Raw genomic sequence first — 18460 nt, 5'->3', positions numbered from 1 at the left:
AGCCGCGCCTTCAATGAACGGCATATTTCAAAACTTTGTCCACCTATAAGCCGCCCCGTGTTATAAGCCGCATCTAACTGCGCTAAAGGAATGTCAAAAAAACAGTCAGATAGGTCAGTCAAACTTTAATAATATATTAAAAACCAGCGTGATGTGGGCGCGCATGGAGTCGTATATCAACATGGACGGAGCTGCGTGAAAAAAGCCACCCGGCCTCTTCGCGTAAACTTCCCTTAACCACTCGCTCATCTTTTCTTCATCCATCCCTTCGAGTTAGCTTTTATGATGACGCCGGCTGGAAAGGTCTCTTTTGGCAAGGTCTTCCTTTTGAATATCACCATGGGTGGAAGTTTCTGGCCATTAGCATGGCAAGCTAGAACCACAGTGAAGGATGACTTCTCATTCCCTGTGGTGCGAATATTCACCGTACGTGCTCCCGTTGTATCCACAGTGCGGTTCACAGGAATATCAAAAGTCAGTGGAACCTCGTCCATGTTGATAATGTTCTTTGGCCGGATCTTTTTTTCAGCTATCTTGTTTTTACAATATGCATGGAAAGTAGCCAGCTTTTCTTGAAAGTCTTTAGGCAGTTGCTGTGAAATAGTAGTCCGTGTGCGGATGGAGAGATTGCGTCTTTTCATGAACCGGAAACCTGTCGCTTAGTAGGAGCCATTTTGTGGTCTTTACAGATGTAAACACACAAAGGAAATGAAACGTAATATCCGCGCGCTTCTTCTTCTTCTACGGGGGCGGGTGGTTGCTTACAGTAGAAGAAGAAGCGCTTCCTCTTCTATGGGGGCGGGTGCTTACCTTGGCGGTTGCTTGCCGTAGAAGAAGACGCGCTTCCTCTTCTACGGGGAAAAAAGATGGCGGCTGTTTACCGTAGTTGCGAGACCTAAACTTTATGAAAAGGAATCTTAATATTAATCCATATATAAAGCGCACCGGGTTATAAGCCGCACTGTCAGCTTTTGAGTAAATTTGTGGTTTTTAGGTGCGGCTAATAGTGCGGAAAATACGGTACCTTTAAGTATAATAATTAGCCCTATGGGGGACATTTGTGTAGTATGTGTACCTGGGAGGTCGTAAATGGACTGTACCTCTAGTGTCCCCAAACATACCCAAGCTGAACCCCAAACTGTTGCATGATTGTGTGTAGTAGCTTTGGCCTTCATGAGTCAAAAGGTAAATGAGTGCAAAGTGCTTCACAGGGAGAGGGAAAATGCTATGTAATTGGTTATTTAGGCCCATGCGACAGGAAAGGCTGTTCCTGTGTCCCTTGCATCATAAAAACAACTGGCATAATACTTTCCAACTCAAGTTATGTTGGACATGCTATGGCAGAGGTGTCAAAGTCCTTTTCACTGAGGGCCACGGCGCAGTTATGTTTGGCCCCACAGGGCCGCTTCTAACAGTGAAGACTATTATTACACAATTTCGGTAACACATTTTCACCCTTATATGTTTCCCACTAGGGCAGGGGTCGGCAACCCGCGGCTCCGGAGCCGCATGCGGCTCTTTGATCACTCTGATGCGGCTCAGCAGCTTACTTGCTGACCCCCCCAATTTTCCCGTGAGACTTCCGGATTTCAGTACCTCTCGCAGAAAATTAATATTCACCGATTTTCACCCTTACAGCTATTATAAGGGCGTGCCATGATGGTACAACATTTGGCGCCCTCTACAATCTGTATTAACAGCGTGCCAACCCAACACTTGTTATACTATATGCATCTTCTGCTTGCACACGTACGTGACAGCAAGGCATACTTGGTCAACAGCCACACAGGTTACACTGACGGTGGCCATATAAAACAACTTTAACACTCTTACTAATAATGCGCCACACTTTGAACCAAAACCAAACCAGAATGACAAACACATTTCGGGAGAACATCTGCACCTTAACACAACATAAACACAACAGAACAAACACCCAGAATCCCATGCAGCCCTGACTCTTCCGGGCTACATTATACACCCCTGCTACTACCAAACCCCGCACCCACCCCAAGCCTGCTCCCTCACACATCAACCCCCCCCCTCTCTGTGCGTCGGTTGAGGTGGGCGGGGTTTGGTAGCGGGGGTGTATAATTATATAATATAATATAATATTATATATATATATATATATATATATATATATATATATATATATATATATATATATATATATATATATATAAATATATATATATATAATATAATATAATAGGGCTGCATGGGATTCTGGGTATTTGTCCTGTTGTGTTTATGTTGTGTTACGGTGCAGATGTTGAGAGTCCAGTCCATAGTGGATCTAACATAATAGTGTGAGAGTCCAGTCCATAGTGGATCTAACATATTAGTGAGAGTCCAGTCCATAGTGGATCTAACATAATAGTGAGAGTCCAGTCCATAGTGGATCTAACATAACAGTGAGAGTCCAGTCCTTAGTGGATCTAACATAATAGTGTGAGAGTCCAGTCCATAGTGGATCTAACATAATAGTGAGAGTCCAGTCCATAGTGGATCTAACATAACAGTGAGAGTCCAGTCCATAGTGGATCTAACATAATAGTGTGAGAGTCCAGTCCATAGTGGATCTAACATAACAGTGAGAGTCCAGTCCTTAGTGGATCTAACATAATAGTGTGAGAGTCCAGTCCATAGTGGATCTAACATAATAGTGTGAGAGTCCAGTCCATAGTGGATCTAACATAATAGTGAGAGTCCAGTCCATAGTGGATCTAATATAATAGTGAGAGTCCAGTCCATAGTGGATCTAACATAATAGTGAGAGTCCAGTCCATAGTGGATCTAACATAATAGTGTGAGAGTCCAGTCCATAGTGGATCTAACATAATAGTGAGAGTCCAGTCCATAGTGGATCTAACATAATAGTGTGAGAGTCCAGTCCATAGTGGATCTAACATAATAGTGTGAGAGTCCAGTCCATAGTGGATCTAACATAATATTAGTGAGAGTCCAGTCCATAGTGGATCTAACATAATAGTGAGAGTCCAGTCCATAGTGGATCCAACATAATAGTGAGAGTCCAGTCCATAGTGGATCTAACATAATAGTGTGAGAGTCCAGTCCATAGTGGATCTAACATAATAGTGTGAGAGTCCAGTCCATAGTGGTTCTAACATAATAGTGTGAGAGTCCAGTCCATAGTGGATCTAACATAATAGTGTGAGAGTCCAGTCCATAGTGGATCTAACATAATAGTGAGAGTCCAGTCCATAGTGGATCTAACATAATAGTGAGAGTCCAGTCCATAGTGGATCTAATATAATAGTGAGAGTCCAGTCCATAGTGGATCTAACATAATAGTGAGAGTCCAGTCCATAGTGGATCTAACATAATAGTGTGAGAGTCCAGTCCATAGTGGATCTAACATAATAGTGAGAGTCCAGTCCATAGTGGATCTAACATAATAGTGTGAGAGTCCAGTCCATAGTGGATCTAACATAATAGTGTGAGAGTCCAGTCCATAGTGGATCTAACATAATATTAGTGAGAGTCCAGTCCATAGTGGATCTAACATAATAGTGTGAGAGTCCAGTCCATAGTGGATCTAACATAATAGTGTGAGAGTCCAGTCCATAGTGGATCTAACATAATAGTGTGAGAGTCCAGTCCATAGTGGATCTAACATAATAGTGTGAGAGTCCAGTCCATAGTGGATCTAACATAATATTAGTGAGAGTCCAGTCCATAGTGGATCTAACATAATAGTGTGAGAGTCCAGTCCATAGTGGATCTAACATAATAGTGTGAGAGTCCAGTCCATAGTGGATCTAACATAATAGTGAGAGTCCAGTCCATAGTGGATCTAACATAATAGTGAGAGTCCAGTCCATAGTGGATCTAACATAACAGTGAGAGTCCAGTCCTTAGTGGATCTAACATAATAGTGTGAGAGTCCAGTCCATAGTGGATCTAACATAATAGTGAGAGTCCAGTCCATAGTGGATCTAACATAATAGTGAGAGTCCAGTCCATAGTGGATCTAACATAACAGTGAGAGTCCAGTCCTTAGTGGATCTAACATAATAGTGTGAGAGTCCAGTCCATAGTGGATCTAACATAATAGTGTGAGAGTCCAGTCCATAGTGGATCTAACATAATAGTGAGAGTCCAGTCCATAGTGGATCTAACATAATAGTGAGAGTCCAGTCCATAGTGGATCTAATATAATAGTGAGAGTCCAGTCCATAGTGGATCTAACATAATAGTGAGAGTCCAGTCCATAGTGGATCTAACATAATAGTGTGAGAGTCCAGTCCATAGTGGATCTAACATAATAGTGAGAGTCCAGTCCATAGTGGATCTAACATAATAGTGTGAGAGTCCAGTCCATAGTGGATCTAACATAATAGTGTGAGAGTCCAGTCCATAGTGGATCTAACATAATATTAGTGAGAGTCCAGTCCATAGTGGATCTAACATAATAGTGTGAGAGTCCAGTCCATAGTGGATCTAACATAATAGTGTGAGAGTCCAGTCCATAGTGGATCTAACATAATAGTGTGAGAGTCCAGTCCATAGTGGGTCTAACATAATAGTGTGAGAGTCCAGTCCATAGTGGATCTAACATAATAGTGTGAGAGTCCAGTCCATAGTGGATCTAACATAATAGTGTGAGAGTCCAGTCCATAGTGGATCTAACATAATAGTGAGAGTCCAGTCCATAGTGGATCTAACATAATAGTGTGAGAGTCCAGTCCATAGTGGATCTAACATAATAGTGTGAGAGTCCAGTCCATAGTGGATCTAACATAATAGTGTGAGAGTCCAGTCCATAGTGGGGTCAGCAGGAAACCACAACCCTAAACCACACTAAATCTCCCAATTTGACCATGAAATCTATTGCTACTTTTACATTGCACAATTTGACGGATAACTTGCTTTGAAATCGTTATTATTGGTATTTATTTCTATTTAAAAAATGGTTTGAATGTTTGATAACATATTTTTGCATAATTAGACAATATTTAAGTTAACATCATTTGCGATACTTTTCTTAATTTTTCTCCCAAAATAGAAAGAAAGAATAAATTTAGTCAGAAAAGTTACAGTACTTTATTGATACTAGAGATGTCCGATAACATCGGACTGCCGATATTATCGGCCGATAAATGCTTTAAAATGTGATATCGGAAATGATCGGTATCGGTTCCAAAAAGTAAAATGTATGACTTTTTAAAAGGCCGCTGTGTACACGGACGTAGGGAGAAGTACAGTGCGCCAATAAACCTTAAAGGCACTCTGTATGGCACAGCCGTACAGGTCACACTGAGGGTGGCCGTATAAACAACTTTAACACTGTTACAAATATGCGTCACACTGTGAACCCACACCAAACAAGAATGACAAACACATTTCGGGAGAACATCCGCACCGTAACACAACATAAACACAACAGAACAAATACCCAGAACCCCTTGCAGCATTAACTCTTCCAGGACGCTACAATATACACCCCCCGCTACCCCCTATCCCCACCTCAACCCTGCCCACCTCAACCTCCTCATGCTCTCTCAGGGAGAGCATGTCCCAAATTCCAAGCTGAGTTTTGAGGCATGTTAAAGGGGAACATTATCAACAATTTCAGAAGGGTTAAAACCATTACAAATCAGTTCCCAGTGGCTTATTTTATTTTTCGAAGTTTTTTTCAAAATTTTACCCAACACGCAATATCCCTAAAAAAAGCTTAATTTTAACCATCGTTATATACACCCGTCCATTTTCCTGTGACGTCACATAGTGATGCCAATACAAACAAACAGCAAGGTATAGCGACATTAGCTCGGATTCAGACTCGGATTTCAGCGGCTTAACACTGTCTGATAAGATCATTACTAACAACTATGAACTAGGTTTACAGCATATGAAATACATTTGGCAACAACATGCACTTTGAGAGTGCAGACAGCCCATTTCAGGCGCGCTAAGAACATATATTTTTCCACGATTTCAGCACTCAGGTTAACCATACCTAAATAGACACAAAATACTGCATTACACAAGACTACCCGAATGTACTCGAATGATTGGAAAAAATAAATGTTTTTAAGCTAAATTATTGGTAAACACAGTTTATGTATAATAATTTACGTAAAACCGCAAGGAATGAATAAAGTTTTCATCAATTAATATATTCTGTAGACATACCCTCATCCGCTCTCTTTTCCTGAAAGCTGATCTGTCCGGTTTTGGAGTTGATGTCTGCAGGCCAGGGAAGCTAGGGTCGATAGGGGGTTTAGCTCGCTCGTCTGCGGGAACAAACTGCCGCCATTGCTTGCCGTGCTACCGAGGTCCTTTGTCCCTGAATTGCTCACACACTCCGGCAGATTCAATGGGGGTCTGGCGGCAGATTTCTTTGACTTTATGGTTGGAAATGCATCTGCTTTGAGTGTCGCAGGATATCCACACATTCTTGCCGTCTCTGTCGTAGCATAGCTTTCGTCGGTAAAGTGTGCGGAACAAACGACTGACCATTTCGTCGGCTTTCCCCACACAGCCTCGTATTTTGAACAAATTTCGTCCAATTTCTTGCCACTTTGGCATCTTTGGGCCACTGGTGCAACTTGAATCCGTCCCTGTTCGTGTTGTTACACCCTCCGACAACACACCGACGAAAGTGAGAAAATGGCGGATTGCTTCCCGATGTGACGTCACAACGAATAATAGAAAGGCGTTTAATTCGCCAAAATTCACCCATTTAGAGTTCGGAAAACGGTTAAAAAAAATATATGGTCTTTTTTCTGCAACATCAAGGTATATATTGACGCTTACATAGGTCTGCTGATAATGTTCCCCTTTAAAAAAAATAATGCACTTTGTGACTTCAATACTGTGACTTGCCTGTCTTATTGTGGCAGTCCACTCCCTGTATGATCAGTGCCAGAGCTTGGTCCGCATTGCCGGCAGTAAGTCGGACACGTTTCCAGTGAGGGTTGGACTCCGCCAAGGCTGCCCTTTGTCACCCATTCTGTTCATAACTTTTATGGACAGAATTTCTAGGCGCAGTCAAGGCGTTGAGGGGATCTGGTTTGGTGGCTGCAGGATTAGGTCTCTGCTTTTTGCAGATGATGTGGTCCTGATGGCTTCCTCCGGCCAAGATCTTCAGCTCTCTCTGGATTGGTTCGCAGCCGAGTGTGAAGCGACTAAGGCTGAAACGACGCGTCGACGTAGTCGACGTCATCGGTTACGTAAATACGTCGGCGCCGTTTTTGTGCGTCGGCGCGTCACATATTTACGTCACACTACTTTACTGTCATGGCGGAGCGCAAAGCAGACGATGCGAGCGAGGGGAAAAAAGCACGCCAAAAGTCGTCAAAAGTGTGGGAGTATTTCAATAAACGGCCTAATAATGTTGTTGTATGCACACTGTGTCGAGCGGAAATGGCCTATCATAGCAGCACAACGGCTATGAACGAACATTTGAAAAGAAAACCCCCGACAGCGTTCTTGCCATCACCATCAACAAGTCAATCGTCCGCGTGCGTATACGTTGTCATTATTACACAAAAACATGAATGTGTCATTTGTATCTGCGTTGTAAATTCATAAACTAAAGCACCGTTTCGCTCTGAGAGGCGCGTTTGGCGTGCCTGTTCAGTGTTTACAAAGACACGCTCCTCTTTAACGCTGTGGAGAGGCGGCGGCGGCGAGCGAGCGGCGAGCGAGCGGCGAGGCGGGGCGCGCCGGGAGCGACGCCGCAATCGTGCCCAGGTGCGCGATCCGCGCAGTTGGAAGAGAAAAGACTTTGTGTAAAATTAAAAGATTGTAAACCTGGCAAAGCCGTCTGGCGTTCAGTCTGTCGGTCCTGAAAGAACCCCACGGCACAAGACGTGTCACAAACGCTAACGTTAATTAGTTGTGCAAATACCTTTTACAACATTAACAGTTACATATACTATGTACAAACCAACAATTAACTTTCACTTTAATCATACTATCATTGTTGTGTTATTAAGCAAAATAAGCAATACTTTTACTTTTGTTGAAATGTTTACACTGTACACTTTTTTGTATTGGATGTTTAGCTTTATTTTTGCACATTTTAGCAAATAAGCAATACTTTTACTTTTGTTGAAATGTTTACACTTGTTACAGAATATTTCCGTTTTGCACTTTTTTGTATTGGATGTTTATCTTTATTTTTGCACATTTTAAAGCAAAATAAGCAATACTTTTACTTTTGAAATGCTTATACTATTCCAGAATATTAAGATTTGCACTGGATGTTTACTTTTATATTTGCACATTAAAAAGCAAATAAGCTACTTTTAATTTTGTTAAATGTTAAAAGTTTTAAATGTTTACATTGTTACAGAATATTTTGTCATGTTGTTGTCAATGTTGACTGAGTGGCCATACTTTTTTTTTTTGTAAATAAAAGCCATGCCTTTTGAAAAAACTGGCCTACATTTATTTTTTCCTCTTCATTTTAAATAAAATAAAAAAATCGGTAATAGGAAAAATAATCTATAGATTAATCGAAAAAATAATCTATAGATTAACCGATTAATCGAAAAAATAATCTATAGATTAATCGATAGAAAAATAATCGTTAGCTGCAGCCCTAGAAGCGACTGGGATGGGAATCAGCACCTCCAAGTCCGAGTCCATGGTTCTCTCCCGGAAAAGGGTGGAGTGCCATCTCCGGGTTGGGGAGGAGATCTTGCCCCAAGTGGAGGAGTTCAAGTACCTCGGAGTCTTGTTCACGAGTGGGGGAAGAGTGGATCGTGAGATCGACAGGCGGATCGGTGCGGCGTCTTCAGTAATGCGGACGCTGTATCGATCCGTTGTGGTGAAGAAGGAGCTGAGCCGGAAGGCAAAGCTCTCGATTTACCGGTCGATCTACGTTCCCATCCTCACCTATGGTCATGAGCTTTGGGTCATGACCGAAAGGACAAGATCACGGGTACAAGCGGCCCAAATGAGTTTGGAGCTCTCCCTTAGAGATAGGGTGAGAAGCTCTGTCATCCGGGGGGAGCTCAAAGTAAAGCCGCTGCTCCTCCACATGGAGAGGAGCCAGATGAGGTGGTTCGGGCATCTGGTCAGGATGCCACCCGAACGCCTTCCTAGGAAGGTGTTTCGGGCACGTCCGACCGGTAGGAGGCCACGGGGAAGACCCAGGACACGCTGGGAAGACTATCTCTCCCGGCTGGCCTGGGAACGCCTCGGGATCCCCCGGGAGGAGCTGGACGAAGTGGCTGGGGAGAGGGAAGTCTGGGCTTCCCTGCTTAAGCTGCTGCCCCTGCGACCCGACCTCGGATAAGCGGAAGAAGATGGATGGATGGATGGATGGATGACTTCAATAATAAATATGGCAGTGCCATGTTGGCATTATTTTCCATAACTTGAGTTGATTTCTTTTGGAGAACCTTGTTACATTGTTTAATGCATCCAGCGGGGCATCACAACAAAATTAGGCATAATAATGTGTTAATTCTAAGGCTGCAGCTACCGATTATTTTTCTATCGATTAATCTATAGATTATTTTTTCGATTAAATCGGTTAATCTATAGATTTTTTTTTTCGATTAATCTATAGATTATTTTTCCTTTTACCGATTATTTTTTTTATTTAAAATGAAGATGAAAAAATAAATGTAGGCCAGTTTTTTCAAAAGGCATGGCTTTTATTTACCAAAAAAAAAAAGTATGGCCACTCAGTCAACATTGACAACAACATGACAAAATATTCTGTAACAATGTAAACATTTAAAACTTTTAACATTTAACAAAATTAAAAGTAGCTTATTTGCTTTTTAATGTGCAAATATAAAAGTAAACATCCAGTGCAAATCTTAATATTCTGCAATAGTATAAGCATTTCAAAAGTAAAAGTATTGCTTATTTTGCTTTAAAATGTGCAAAAATAAAGATAAACATCCAATACAAAAAAGTGCAAAACGAAAATAATCTGTAACAATGTAAACATTTCAACAAAAGTAAAAGTATTGCTTATTTGCTAAAATGTGCAAAAATAAAAATAAACATCCAATACAAAAAAGTGCAAAACAAAATATTCTGTAACAGTGTAAACATTTCAACAAAAGTAAAAGTATTGCTTATTTTGCTTAATAACACAACAATGATAGTATGATTAAAGTGAAAGTGAATTGTTGGTTTGTACATAGTATATGTAACTGTTAATGTTGTAAAAGGTATTTGCACAACTAATTAACGTTAGCGTTTGTGACACGTCTTGTGCCGTGGGGTTCTTTCAGGACCGACAGACTGAACGCCAGACGGCTTTGCCAGGTTTACAATCTTTAAATTTTACACAAAGTCTTTTCTCTTCCAACTCTTTTCTCTTTCTTTCCTCGCTTTTCAGCTCCTCTTCCTCGCTCGCTCGTTGTCCCCTGTCTCTGTCTCTCCTCCTCTCTCGCTCCATGTCAGCTTCACTCTGACTCCTTCCAGTCTCTCTTCCCTCTCTCTCTGCTGCGCCCCTTTTCTTCAGCGAGAGGAGATTGGATGATCGTGCCCAGGTGCGCGGATCGCGCACCTGGGCACGATTGCGGCGTCGCTCCCGGCGCGCCCCACCTCGCCGCTCGCTCGCCGGCCCCGCCTCTCCACAGCGTTAAAGAGGAGTGCGTCTTTGTAAACACTGAACAGGCACGCCAAACGCGCCTCTCAGAGCAAACGGTGCTTTAGTTTATGAATTTACAACGCAGATACAAATGACACATTCATGTTTTTGTGTAATGATGACAACGTATACTCACGCGGACGATTGACTAGTTGATGGTGATGGCAAGAACGCTGTCGGTTTTCTTTTCAAATGTTCATTCATAGCCGTTGTGCTGCTATGATAGGCCATTTCCGCTCGACACAGTGTGCATACAACAACATTATTAGGCCGTTTATTGAAATGCTCCGACACTTTTGATGACTTTTGGCGTGCTTTTTCCCCCTCGCTCGCACCGTCTGCTTTGCGATCCGCCATGACAGTAGTGTGATGTAAATATGCGACGCATCGACGCACAAAAATGGCGCCGACGTATTTACGTAACCGATGACGTCGACTACGTCGACGCGTCGTTTCAGCCTTAGTTAATTCCACGACAGTATACATCGGTATCGGTTGATATCGGTATCGGTAATTAAGAGTTGGACAATATCGGAATATCTGCAAAAAAGCCATTATCGGACATCTCTAATTGATACATATTATTTCCAGGCCTTCGAGGGCCACATTTGAGTTCGACACCGGTGTGCTATGGCGCATATACTGATGTAAAAGAGGTTTTTTCTGTCTTTCTGTAGGAGTTAGTGCACTTGCTGCCCGCCTCCTACCTGGGGAAGATAGGCTTCTTCCAGTCTCCAAACCTCATCGACCTGGTGGTGGATGCATATAAGGTACTGGGAGGACTTCACTTCTTTCTTTGGACTTCGCCTGACTTTTGCTCAAACTTGCAATGGTGACAGAAGGATTGGGAAGTTGGAAAAGAGGGCTTGGCTGTGTGTGACTGGGTGGTTTGTTCGCTGGGCTTCAAGTCTTTCGGCTATAATCTTGCTCGCAGCACAGCGCTCCATTGTGTGCTTCTAGAATCTACGCACACATAGTGAGTGTGAACAGAAGCTGGTATTGTAACAGCCATCAGACCCCCACCCCTTGTAAACTAGGTGTCCAGAACATGGAGGAAAACAAAGATTCTATTTTGGGCTCCACCTCCTTTTTCCCATAAGCCTCTTGCATTTCAGGAGGGATAACACACACACACACACACACACACACACACACACACACACACACACACACACACACACACACAATGAGGGCATTCTGGGGACATGTTTCAATAGTCATATAGCCTCACCGTGTCCTATCATTTCTATTGTGTCCTGCCTAATTACATCCACATTCCCATGAACGCAACACAATGTCGGAATTCACTTGCAAGCAGAACGCGTAGGAGCCGTTATTGGAGACGGTAAAACGCCGTGTGGGGAACGTCGCCATAAATATGGCTTGTTTATAGCGCCCTGTCGTTAGTTTACATCAGGGGTGCCCACACTTTTTGTCTGCAGGCGAGCTACTTTTCAATTGACCAAAGTGGAGGGGATCTTTTATTTATAGTTCTGTATCGCTCTGGAATAACCCTGCCTGGAATTCTCACCGGCATTAAAAGTAAACAGGTTTTTTTTAAAAAGGAAAGTAATATTTTATCTGAGTCTGTGAATTAGTTTGCTTGGTGATGATTTTTGTGTGGTTTTGTATTGTGTGGTTATATTTATATGGTCATTATTATTCTGTGACTGTAAATTGTTTGCTTATTGATGATTTTATTTGTTAGGAATTATATGCTTTTACCGTATTTTTCGGACTATAAGTCGCAGGGTTTTTTTTCATATTTTCAGGAGCGACTTATGTGTGAAATGATTAACACATTAGCGTAAAATATCAAATAATACGTAAGAGACTAGACCAGGGGTCGGCAACCCGCGGCTCCGGAGCCGCATGCGGCTCTTTGATCAGTCTGATGCGGCTCAGCCGCATACTTGCCGAACACAACAGAACAAATACCCAGAATCCCATGCAGCCCTGACTCTTCCGGGCTACATTATACACCCCTGCTACCACCAAATAAGGGTGATATTTGCATAAAATAGTACTTCATGCATAAATATACTTCATTATAGTACTATTTACCATCTATAGTAGTACTTCATGCATAAATATACTTCATTATAGTACTATTTACCATCTAAAATAGTACTTCATGCATAAACATACTTCACTATAGTACTATTTACCACCTATAGTAGTACTTCATGCGTAAATATACTTCATTATAGTACTATTTATCATCTAAAATAGTACTTCATGCATAAATATACTTCACTATAGTACTATTTACCATCTATAGTAGTACTTCATGCATAAATATACTTCATTATAGTACTATATCATCTAAAATAGTACTTCATGCATAAATATACTTCACTATAGTACTATTTACCACCAATAGTAGTACTTCATGCATAAATATAGTTCATTATAGTACTATTTACCATCTAAAACAGTACTTAATGCATAAATATACTTCACTATAGTACTATTAACCATCTATAGTAGTACTTCATGCATAAATATACTTCATTATAGTACTATTTACATCTAAAATGGTACTTCATGCATAAATATACTTCACTACAGTACTATTTACCATCTAAAATAGTACTTCATGCATAAATATACTTCATTATAGTACTATTTACCATCTAAAACAGTACTTAATGCATAAATATACTTCACTATAGTACTATTAACCATCTATAGTAGTACTTCATGCATAAATATACTTCATTATAGTACTATTTACCATCTAAAACAGTACTTCATGCATAAATATACTTCACTACAGTACTATTTACCATCTAAAATAGTACTTCATGCATAAATATACTTCATTATAGTACTATTTACCATCTAAAATAGTACTTCATGCATAAATATACTTCATCATAGTACTATTTACCATCTATAGTAGTACTTCATGCATAAATATACTTCATTATAGTACTATTTACCATCTAAAATAGCACTTCATGCATACATATACTTCACTATAGTACTATTTACCATCTATAGTAGTACTCCATACATAAATATACTTCATTATAGTACTATTTACCATATAAAATAGGACGTCATGCATAAATATACTTCACTATAGTACTATTTACCATCTATAGTAGTACTCTATGCATAAATATACTTCATTATAGTACTATTTACAATCTAAAATAGTACTTCATGCATAAATATACTTCACTATAGTACTATTTACCATCTATAGTAGTACTCCATACATAAATATACTTCATTATAGTACTATTTACCATATAAAATAGGACGTCATGCATAAATATACTTCACTATAGTACTATTTACCATCTATAGTAGTACTCTATGCATAAATATACTTAATTATAGTACTATTTACCATCTATAGTAGTACTTCATGCATAAATATACTTCATTATAGTACTATTTACCATCTAAAATAGTACTTCGTGCATAAATATATTTCATTATAGTACTATTTACCATCTATAGTAGTACTTCATGCATAAATATACTTCACTATAGTACTATTTACCATCTATAGTAGTACTTCATGCATAAATATACTTCATTATAGTACTATTTACCATCTAAAATAGTACTTCATGCATAAATATACTTCATTATAGTACTATTTACCATCTATAGTAGTACGTCATGCATAAATATACTTCATTATAGTACTATTTACCATCTAAAATAGTACTTCATGCATAAATATACTTCACTATAGTACTATTTACCATCTATAGTAGTACTTCATGCATACTTCATTATAGTACTATTTATCATCTAAAATAGTACTTCATGTATAAATATACTTCACTATAGTACTATTTACCATCTATAGTAGTACTTCATGCATAAATATAGTTCATTATAGTACTATTTACCATCTAAAATAGTACTTTATGCATAAATATAGTTCATTATAGTACTATTTACCATCTAAAATAGTACTTTATGCATAAATATACATCATTTTATTACACTTTACCATCTAGAAAAATTTAGAACAAAAAAATTAGAATTTCGAAGAAAAAAAAAATAAGACTCCTCTAATGCGCCTTATAATCCGGTGCACCTTATATATGAAAATAGACCCGCTCATCAGCAGTGTGCCTTATAATCCGGTGCGCCCTATGGTCCAGAAAATACAGTAACTAAGCTGTTTACTTCAGATGCAGTCAGTACTCATTTGTTCACCTTCTTTAGTTCAACTGTGCAACTTTACAGCACGTGCTTGAACAAACATTGATTGATTAATTGAAACTTGTATTAGTAGATTGCACAGTACAGTACATATTCCCTACAATTGACCACTAAATGGTAACACCCCAATCAGTTTTTCAACTTGTTTAAGTCCACGTTAATCAATTCATGGTAAGATGTGTGAGGTGTTACTTGTGTTGCCCAAATTGCTTTGTTTTATACAGTGATTTTTTTTTTGTTTACATATTTGTGGTTTCTTTAATGTCAGAAAGTTGTTACTAAACATAATTGTAGGGCTGCAGCTAACGATTATTTTTCTATCGATTAATCTATAGATAATTTTTTTCGATTAATCGGTTAATCTATAGATTTTTTTTTTTTTCGATTAATCTATAGATAATTTTTCCTTTTACCGATTATTTTTTTTTATTTAAAATGAAGAGGAAAAAATAAATGTAGGCCAGTTTTTTCAAAAGGCATGGCTTTTATTTACAAAAAAAAAAGTATTGCCACTCAGTCAACATTGACAACAACATGACAAAATATTCTGTAACAATGTAAACATTTAAGACTTTTAACATTTAACAAAATTAAAAGTAGCTTATTTGCTTTTTAATGTGCAAATATAAAAGTAAACATCCAGTGCAAATCTTAATATTCTGGAATAGTATAAGCATTTCAAAAGTAAAAGTATTGCTTATTTTGCTTTAAAATGTGCAAAAATAAAGATAAACATCCAATACAAAAAAGTGCAAAACGGAAATATTCTGTAACAAGTGTAAACATTTCAACAAAAGTAAAAGTATTGCTTATTTGCTAAAATGTGCAAAAATAAAGCTAAACATCCAATACAAAAAAGTGTACAGTGTAAACATTTCAACAAAAGTCAAAGTATTGCTTATTTTGCTTAATAACACAACAATGATAGTATGATTAAAGTGAAAGTGAATTGTTGGTTTGTACATAGTATATGTAACTGTTAATGTTGTAAAAGGTATTTGCACAACTAATTAACGTTAGCGTTTGTGACACGTCTTGTGCCGTGGGGTTCTTTCAGGACCGACAGACTGAACGCCAGACGGCTTTGCCAGGTTTACAATCTTTTAATTTTACACAAAGTCTTTTCTCTTCCAACTCTTTTCTCTTTCTTTCCTCGCTTTTCAGCTCCTCTTCCTCGCTCGCTCGTCGTCCCCTGTCTCTTGCGGCGTCGCTCCCGGCGCGCCCCGCCTCGCCGCTCGCTCGCCGCCTCTCCACAGCGTTAAAGAGGAGCGCGTCTTTGTAAACACTGAACAGGCACGCCAAACGCGCCTCTCAGAGCAAACGGTGCTTTAGTTTATGAATTTACAACGCAGATACAAATGACACATTCATGTTTTTGTGTAATGATGACAACGTATACGCACGCGGACGATTGACTTGTTGATGGTGATGGCAAGAACGCTGTCGGGGGTTTTCTTTTCAAATGTTCGTTCATAGCCGTTGTGCTGCTATGATAGGCCATTTCCGCTCGACACAGTGTGCATACAACAACATTATTAGGCCGTTTATTGAAATACTCCGACACTTTTGACGACTTTTGGCGTGCTTTTTTCCCCTCGCTCGCATCGTCTGCTTTGCGCTCCGCCATGACAGTAGTGTGACGTAAATATGCGACGCGCCGACGCACAAAAACGGTGTCGACGTATTTACGTAACCGATGACGTCGACTACGTCGACGCGTCGTTTCAGCCTTACATAATTGTTCAACATAGTTAGATGTTTTGCCGTGTAGATCATTTTGTAACCCCCAAAATGAAACTTTATTGCAACGTCTGTCTTTCTAGAGCTTGTTGGCGGAGGTGTCGTTGTCCGTGTCGGTGGACGACCAGGCATTCAGCAGGTACTGGACGTCTGTCTCCCCCATATGTCCTAACGGCTCCGCTGCTAATAACCAGAGCTGCTCGGGGGTGCAGCCCAACCAGACGGTAAACATGCATCCAACACCACGGATCTCCAGTCTCAGTTGTATTAGGTTACTTCCGCCACCACACACACACACATCATGGAAGATTGTGAAAATAATCCCCGAGTTAAGCGGATTAGGCTGAAGGCCGCGTTTCATGCAAATGATTCCCATGTGATTCCAGGACTTGTTTGTTCAAAAATCGCATAATATGGGCCATTTATTTCTGGAAATAGGCTGTCAAAGAAAAATGTTCTACCTCCTCCTGTAGCGTTTTGTCATATGCTCCTGAAAACCAGCGTCCTCTGCGGTGGACATTTCTGTTTTGCATAACAGGGTTATCTAGTTTTTGATGTGGTTTTTTTTAATCATTGGATTCCTTCAAGCCAAGCAATGTCTTTGTTTTGTCCCTTTTGCTTTCTTTTCACTGGCAAATGTGTCTCCTCTCCTCCCACTTAATCACGCCCCAGTAGTTTAGCCCTTTAATCCACCCTTGGATTAAAGGAATCTTTATCAGCGTCAAGATAAAGATGAAATGAACGCATTTCCACACTATTTAATAGCAACACGTTTCCTCCCCCCCGTATAAGTTTGTATCGACTTTAACAAGAAAGAGAAAAGAACGGGCATTTTGAAAAAGACTAGAAAACTTGCATTTGTTTTTTTTTGTACTGTACATAAAAACTGCAATTTTACTGTAAAATTTACATTAGTTTTTTTACTGTACATAAAAACTGCAATTTTACTGTAAAAAAAATTAAATTTGTTTTTTACTGTACATAAAAACTGCAATTTTACTGTAAAATTTACATTTGTTTTTTTACTGTACATAAAAACTGCAATTTTACTGGAAAATTTACATTATTTTTTACTGTGCATAAAAACTGAAATTTTACTGTAAAATTTACATTACTTTTTTTACTGTACATAAAAATGCAATTTTACTGTAAAATTTACATGAGTTTTTTTTACTGTACATAAAAACTGCAATATTACTATAAAATGTACATTTGTTTTTTACTGTGCAATTTACATTTGTTTTTTTACTGTACATAAAAACTGCAATTTTACTGGAAAATTTACATTAGTTTTTTTACTGTGCATAAAAACTGAAATTTTACTGTAAAATGAACATTAGTTTTTTACTGTACACAAAAACTGCAGTTTTACTGTAAAATTTACATTGTTTTTTTTTTAATGTAAATAAAAACTGCAATTTTACTATAAAATTTGCATTTGTTTTTTACTGTACATAAAAACTGCAATTTTACTGTAAAATTTACATTTGTTTTTTTTACTGTATATAAAAACTGCAATTTTACTGGAAAATTTACATTAGTTTTTTTACTGTGCATAAAAACTGAAATTTTACTGTAAAATTTACATTACTTTTTTTACTGTACATAAAAATGCAATTTTACTGTGCAATTTACATTTGTTTTTTTACTGTACATAAAAACTGCAATTTTACTGGAAAATTTACATTAGTTTTTTTACTGTGCATAAAAACTGCAATTTTACTGTAAAATGTACATGAGTTTTTTTTACTGTACATAAAAACTGCAATTTTACTGTAAAATTTACATTTTTTTACTGTACATAAAAACTGCAATATTACTGTAAAATGTACATTTGTTTTTTTAACTGTACAATTTAAATTTGTTTTTTTACTCTACATAAAAACTACACTTTTACTGGAAAATTTACATTAGTTTTTTTTACTGTGCAAA

General features: G+C 38.7%; 1 protein-coding gene and 1 long non-coding RNA gene across 3 annotated transcripts in view; one reads left to right on the top strand and one right to left on the bottom strand.

Moving 5' to 3' along the window:
• Window positions 1-18460, top strand: part of itgb8 (integrin, beta 8) — a 174166-nt gene that overhangs the window by 117495 nt on the left and 38211 nt on the right. For both annotated transcript variants that reach the window (XM_061983222.2, XM_061983221.2), the window contains exons 9-10: window positions 11272-11364; window positions 16612-16752. In XM_061983222.2, the coding sequence (XP_061839206.1) occupies window positions 11272-11364; window positions 16612-16752 (234 nt within the window). The remainder of the gene's footprint in view (window positions 1-11271; window positions 11365-16611; window positions 16753-18460) is intronic.
• Window positions 1-18460, bottom strand: part of LOC140679671 (uncharacterized) — a 66446-nt gene that overhangs the window by 10563 nt on the left and 37423 nt on the right. The gene's annotated exons all lie outside the window — the stretch shown is intronic.

Source organism: Nerophis lumbriciformis, linkage group LG21, assembly GCF_033978685.3.
Source record: "Nerophis lumbriciformis linkage group LG21, RoL_Nlum_v2.1, whole genome shotgun sequence".
NCBI lineage: Eukaryota > Metazoa > Chordata > Actinopteri > Syngnathiformes > Syngnathidae > Nerophis > Nerophis lumbriciformis.
This window is presented reverse-complemented; position numbering and strand designations above follow the sequence as displayed.